General features: G+C 40.4%; 1 protein-coding gene across 3 annotated transcripts in view; it reads right to left on the bottom strand.

Annotated features, from left to right (window-relative positions):
• Window positions 1–7,037, bottom strand: part of ZFP82 (ZFP82 zinc finger protein) — a 44,983-nt gene that overhangs the window by 33,517 nt on the left and 4,429 nt on the right. For all 3 annotated transcript variants that reach the window (XM_006164671.3, XM_006164670.3, XM_006164672.3), the window contains exon 2: window positions 2,534–2,613. In XM_006164671.3, coding sequence (XP_006164733.1) covers window positions 2,534–2,542 — 9 coding nt within the window. In that variant the 5' untranslated portion in view covers window positions 2,543–2,613. The remainder of the gene's footprint in view (window positions 1–2,533; window positions 2,614–7,037) is intronic.

The raw sequence follows: 7,037 nt of genomic DNA, 5'->3' as shown, positions 1-7,037 counted from the left end.
CTTTTCTTTTGAAAAAGCAATGGAAGTCAATGTAAAGTTATATGTAATCTAGTGTAACAGAAAGAAGATTATGATGATAATAAAAAAAAAAAAACAAATGGGACCAGCAGATGGTGTAATGGCTACATTGCTGGACTCCCATGTAGTCGACTATGGTTTGAGTACCGGCCCAGGTGGCTTGAACTCACACCGGGCACATATGCGTGTGTGCCCAAGATCCCAAGAGGAGAATGGAGAAGGAATTGTGTGCGGCGTGGCCATTCCTCTAGGGGGCGACTTCTCACTTTCTGTTTCTCTGTCTCTGTCCTTCTGGCGAGTGCATGTGCCCTATAGCAAAAACCTCTCAAAAAATAAGTAAATAAATAAAAACCTGGTTGGGGACCAGCAGTTAGTGTAATGGCTATGTCACTGGACTCCCATGTAGTCGACCGCAGTTCGAGTCCCGGACCTGGTGGCTTAAACTCACTTAAACTTGCTGTAGGGCACGTGTGCATGCGTGCTCAAGATCCCGAGAGAAGAATGGAGGAGAAGGGATTGTGGTGTGGCCATCCCCTGGGGGGATGATTTCTCGTTTTTCTGTCTGTCTCTTTCTGTCTTTCTAGCAAGGGCACGCGCCCTATAGCAAAAACCTCTCAAAAAAACAAAAACCAAAAAACTTGTATAAGTTTTTTGTTGTATAAGTCTATGTAATAGATTTATAAGATGTAATCATTCTTAGATTTTTTTGGTTGGACAAAACCTTAAGGTTCTCCTCTATTCTGAGTCTATATGACTACTTATGTATCTGTATTATCTTTTTTTTTTTTTTTGAGAGGTTTTTGCTATAGGATACATGTGCTCACTGGAGAGACAGAGAGACAGAGAGACAGAAAGGGAAAAATGATACTCCAGAGGGGATGGTTACACTGCAATCCCTTCTCCTACATTGTTCTCTTAGGATTTTAAGTATACGTGCACATGCGCCCAAGGTGAATTTTAAGCCCACTGGTCCAGGTCTTCAACTGTGGCCGACTATGTGGGAGTCCAGTAATGTAACCATTATGCCATCTACTGGTCCCCATAATAGCTCTTATATGCTGTGTTATGGGTTTCCAAGTAAATCTTTAACTTCCTACTTAAATATGTTCTTGGTTATGGAGAAAATCTGCTGTTTGTATGTTCATCCGTTCCCGTCCACTGTACATTTATAGAATTTTCCATCGTAAATATATACAGTAAAGCTTGCTAAGGAAAAGGTCACCTATTTACTTCAAAGTACTATATTGTTTGTAATCTGATCTTCCACGCAATAAATACAGGGCACAAGAGAAGGCTGCATTTGAGTTCTCTTAAATCTATAGCTCTCCTCTTGGCTAAATTTATTTAGACTATGTTTTTTATTTTTTTGAGAGAAAGATTTTTGCTGTAGGGCATGTGCGCTTGCTAGAGAGACAGAGAGAGACAAAAAGTGGGAAATCACCCACTAGTGGGAATGGCCATGCTGTAATCCCTTCTCTTCCACTCTCCTCTTGGGATTTTAGGAACATATGCATGCATACGTGCCTGGCTTGGGTTTTAAGCCACCAGCTTTAGGACTCGAACCATGTTCAACTACATGAGAGTCCAGCAATGTAATCATTATGCCATTTGCTGGTCCCTGTGCTATCACTTTCTATTTTTCTTTTTTTTTTTAAAGAATTCCTTATTTTTAATTTTATTTATTCATTTCTTTATTTTAATTTGACCAGAGAGAAACAAAGAGAGAGAGAAAGAGAGAAAGCAAGCCACCAGGTCTGGAACTTGAACCATTGTCGGTGCACCTTAATCACCTTGCCACCTGCTGGTCCCCCTGTGCTATCACTTTCTACCCCTAAGTATATACTGTCCTTGTTCCTAAATTAGAGAACACTGAAAAAGCTGATCCAGAATCAGAATGATGTCATTCCAGACCAGCATATTTTATCCAACTACAAACCACACTTTGTTGCTAGTGTGTAACTCTTAGGAATTTCCAGAGAAGATCCCTCATCTCTCTGTAAGCATAACTCTAATTTATGCCCAGTCCTAAAAGCTTAGCAAAGTATAAGCTCTTATCATATGTCTAAGAGACATATATATATATAGAGAGGGGGGGGGAGTGAGAAAGCAAGCCACCAGGTTTGGGACTCAAACTGTGGTTGACTATGTGGGAGTGTCCAGCGCCTTAACAACCATGCCACCTGCTAGTCCCTCCATTGCAATTTTTAGGAAAAGACGAAGCAAATTCAGGAGGATGCTGAATGATTTGTTTGATAAATATATGAACAATGACTAGAAAAAATAGGGTTCATAGGATTGACATTGTACTATATATACTGGGTTGTCAGGAAAGTCAAGACACATTTTTGCATAGAAAAACAAAGAAAGATACTTCATGACGTTCCCTAATAACCTAATTGCTTCATATCTCACTGAATTTGGGATCTGAGAGATGGGAAGTTTCAGGGTAAAGAAACATTCACAGGACCTTAATATGATAGTATTCCTAGGAGAAAAAAATAAACCAGTAACTTACCTGGGCCATAGTTTAGAAATTCAAGAACTGGTCAGTTGGGCTTGGTATTTGTCAGGAGAACCAGAATCCAGAGGCCAGACCTAAGAGGAGGAAAATAAGGCCATGAGACCAGTTAGGCCCTAGAACTTGTAAAATAACTTGAATTAATATGCTCTCTGCCCTTTTCTGATCTGCCTAACGCCCTCTGCCCCCATTTCCCACTCCACTCACCCATACAGAGATCTGAGGAAATGAGAGAGTCTGGAATCCCTTGTAAATTCCAGGGCTGATAAGAGGCCACATCATCTAAACCAGACTCTCTTTTCACAGGCTTGTTTGGATTCACCAGACATAAACAGAAATTCACGGCAGTCATACCACTGGTATATGCTGCACTGTATGACAATAACTTCCAAAACCTGCTGGGCTCACTATTTCTGATTCATTTGGCATTCTCTTTCTTACAACCTAGGCTGAAAAGGCAGAGATTTGCACTCTTGACAACCAAACAGTAAGACATAACTATTTATGTCTACTTGTTTAAAAATATTTTTTAGTTGTAAAAATTTTAAAAATTTTAAATACAAATTCCAGTTTTAAATAACAAAGCTGCATTTACAGTCCCCCTCTCCTTTTTTTTTTCAAAGAGATTTTGGCTATAGGGCATGTCCATTCACTGGAGAGAAAGTGGAAGTGAGAAATCAACCCCCAGGGAGGAAGGTCACACTGCAATCCCTTTTCTACTCTCGGGATCTTGGGCACAAACACATGGGTCCAATGTGAGTTTTAACCTCCAGATCTGGGACTTGAACCACAGGTCAGCCATGTAGGAGTCTAGTGCCCTAACCACTATGCCACCTGCAGGCCCCTACAGTTCTTATTTTTCCAACCACAAAGCAAGCTTTTATTCAACTCTCACTTAAATCTCTGAAATCTAAAATTTTCTATTCCAGTGAGAAACCTGATTCACTTAATTAAAAAAAAAAGAATTACAGGCCAGCAGGTGGCATGGTGGTTAAGGTGCTGGACTTCCACATGGTTGACCGCAGTTCAGGTCCTGGATGTGGCAGGTTGCTTTCTTAATCCCCTTACCACACCCTTGCCCATCTCTCTCTGGTCAAATTAGAAAATTAATTAATTAATTAATTAAAATAAAATTAATTATTCCTTTTATTTTTGGAGAGGTTTTTGCTATAGGGCATGTACACTCGCCAGAAAGACTGAGAGAGACAGAGACTGAAAGTGAGAGATCAACCCCTGGGGGATGGTCACACCACAATCTCTTCTCCTCCATTCTCCTCTTGGGATCTTGGGCACGCATGCACATGCACTCAGCATGAGTTAAAGTCACGCACTCAGCATGAGTTAAAGTCACTGGGTCTGGGACTTGAACCGCAGGTGGCTACATGGGAGTCCAGCAACATAGCCATTACGCCAATTGCTGGTCCCCCAAATTAATTATTCTTAAGAGAAAAAAGAAAAGAAAAGAAAGAACACATCAAGTGAGAAATCACTCCCAAAGCATATGGCCATGTAGTAATTCCTTCTTCTCCATTCTCCTCTTAGGACTTTGGGCATGAACACACAAATGCCCAATATGATTTTCAAGTCACCGGGTCTGGGACTTGAACTGTGCAGTCAACCATGTAGGATATGGCCGCCTTAACCTCCATACCACCTGTGATGTTAGGAATAGCCTTGAACCACTTTAAAAATAAAAAAAAAACTAGAACAATTTTAAAGGGATATCTTACTTGATAATATGCCCTGGTAATTTTTTAAATTGCTAGCTCCATAATCTTAGGAGGTATAAATTCTTTTTTTTCTTTTTTCAAATTAGAGGTGAACCATTATACTACCCTTTACTTCTTATAAGGCATAGTATTATAATAAAACCTATGACTGAGACCAGCAGATGGTGTAACGGTTATATCGCCGGACTCCCATGTACTAGATCATGGTTTGAATATCAGACCTAGGGGCTTAAAGCTCATGCTGGGTGCATGTGGAAGCGTGCTCAAAGTCCCGAGAGGAGAATGGAGGAAAAGGGATTGCGGCTTGGACATTCCCCGTGGGGAGTGATTTCTCTTTCTCTGGTAAGCACACGTGCCCTATAACAAAAATCTCTCAAAAACAAAAAGAATGAAAATCTATGACTATAGTGGATTCCTATTTCAAACAAAGTGTTAGAGTCTTTGTCACCTTAAATGAACAATTTTTGTAATTCTGTTTTAGAAAACACATACACAAGTGCACAGGGGGAAAAATGGACAAACATCAGAATAGTAGCTCTCATTAATTTGGGATAGTGGGACTATGGCCAATTAAAATTTTCTTTTTAAGTTCCTTAGGTCTCTGTTATTTTGTTTCTTTACCCTTTTTACAATAAGCTAACATTAATTCTATCATCAGAAACAAATTTTTTCATATAAAGTTAACAGTTGTGGAGCCACTGAGTCTAGAACCTGAACTGCAATCAATGTGGGAGCCCAGCAACGTTAACCATGACACCAGCTGCTGGTCCCTAGATCCAATTTTGTATTTCTTTTAGAGTTTGGGACCAGCAGATGGCATAATGGTTACATCTCTGCACTCCCATGTAGTTGAATGCTGTTCGAGTCCCTGACCTGGTGGCTTAAACTTGCACCAGACATGAGTGCGTGTGTGCCCAAGACCTGAGAGAAGGGACTGTGGCATGGTCATCCTTCCTGAGGGCTGATTCCTCACTTTCTGTCTCTCTTTGTCTTTCTGGCAAGTGAACATGCCCTACAGCAAAAATCTCTCTTTAAAAAAATATTTTTAGATTTTTTTTTTTTTGCCTTAGGCAAAAAAAAATACTTGCAGAGAAAGAGAAAGTGACAAATCACCTCCTTGGGAGTATGGCCATGCAACAATCCCTTCTCCTCCATTTTCCTCCCAGGATCTTAGACACACAAGTACACACACCTATCATGAGTTTCAAGCCACTAGATCTGGAACTCGAACCACAGTCGGCCATATGGGAGTCCAACAACATAGCCACTGCTGGTCCCTATGTTTATTTCAAAGAACATAGTCAATTATTTCAATCACTGAATCTAGACCAGTGGATCTGAATCTTTTTCGGTCACATTTGATAATATCATTAAATTATAGACTTCTTCCCTAGAAAAACAGCATAGTAACAGTTAATTACAGGGGCCAGCAGGTGGTATGGTGGTTGAGGGTGCTGGACTCTCACATGGCTTACCATGGTTCGAGTCCCAGACTGGAGCTTGCTTTCTCATTTTCTCTCTCTGGTCAAATTTAAATAAGTAAATAAAATAAGGTTCAATAAAATAATCCTTTTTAAAAAAACAAACAGATAATTACAAAAGTTTTAGGTACAATTTCAAGGGTGTCTGGTCCCCTAGAAGCCCCAAAGTACTCAGATTATCTTGAGCACTAAGAATTGCTATTCTAAACTATCTGAGCATCAAGGTGTTTTGCTTTGTTTTGTTTTAACTAGGAAATTCTCATTACAATTAGCTTGGTATTTTCATTTTTTCCCATCTGTAGAAGCCTGATGGAGAATTGCCCCAAATTACTACATAACAACAAATAGCTACTTCTTTAAGTACTTAAGAAAAAACAGTAACTGTTCTAGGAGCTTCACGCAGTTATAGAAGAAGCTCACTAAAGTAATAGAAAGCATCCGCCAAATGGCTATGTGCATGCAGGCACCAAGGGAAGGGCCTAGGTATCAGCTGAATGGACAGGACATTAACGAGGAAGGAAGCAAATGTTCCCATTTTCCCAAAAATAAAAATGCATTTCACAAAACAAATTCCCATTTGTGTTGACCTTAACTTTTAAGTGAGCAACAGCAACTCATTCTTCCTCCTCCTTTAGAGACCGTTTTAAGATTTATTTTTATTTATTGTTATTATCTAATTTGCTACAGGGTATGCATGCTCACCAGAGAGAGAGAGAAAGAGAGAGATAGGAAGAGAGAAAGCCACCAGGTCTGGGACCTGAACCATGGTCAGCCACATGGGAGTCCAGTGCCTTCACCATCATACCACCCACTGGCCCCTAGAGCTCTTAAGAGTTTGGCAGGACTAGGGAAAAAGGAAGTCTTAACACAATAGGCCTTTCCTGAAGTCCAGCCTAAATGGTTACATGAGGGCAACACTTGGGCTAGCAGGTGGTGTGATGGTTCCAATGCTGGACTCCCATGTGCCCACCCAGGGTTCAAGTCTTGGTTCTGGTCAGCTTGATTTTTCACTTTCTCTCTCTCTTTGTTCAAATAATAAATAAAATTAAATAATTATCTTAAATGAATAAATGTCTCCGCCAAACACTACCCACACACATACTCAGAGAAAGTTAAGAGAGAGAGTACTGTTGACCCATCCGAATATCAAGAAAAGCCAGGGTCATGGATGCCTAGGGCTGGAATCTGAGTTTATACCAGCTCCCTGGAGGGGACTCCGTGGTTCTGAAACCTGCATTGGACCCCTCAGCTGTGAGTAATACTTCTCAGCCCCTGAGAAGTAAAAAAAAA

The sequence above is a fragment of the Tupaia chinensis genome, unplaced genomic scaffold, assembly GCF_000334495.1.
Source record: "Tupaia chinensis unplaced genomic scaffold, TupChi_1.0 Scaffold143654_1, whole genome shotgun sequence".
NCBI lineage: Eukaryota > Metazoa > Chordata > Mammalia > Scandentia > Tupaiidae > Tupaia > Tupaia belangeri.
This window is presented reverse-complemented; position numbering and strand designations above follow the sequence as displayed.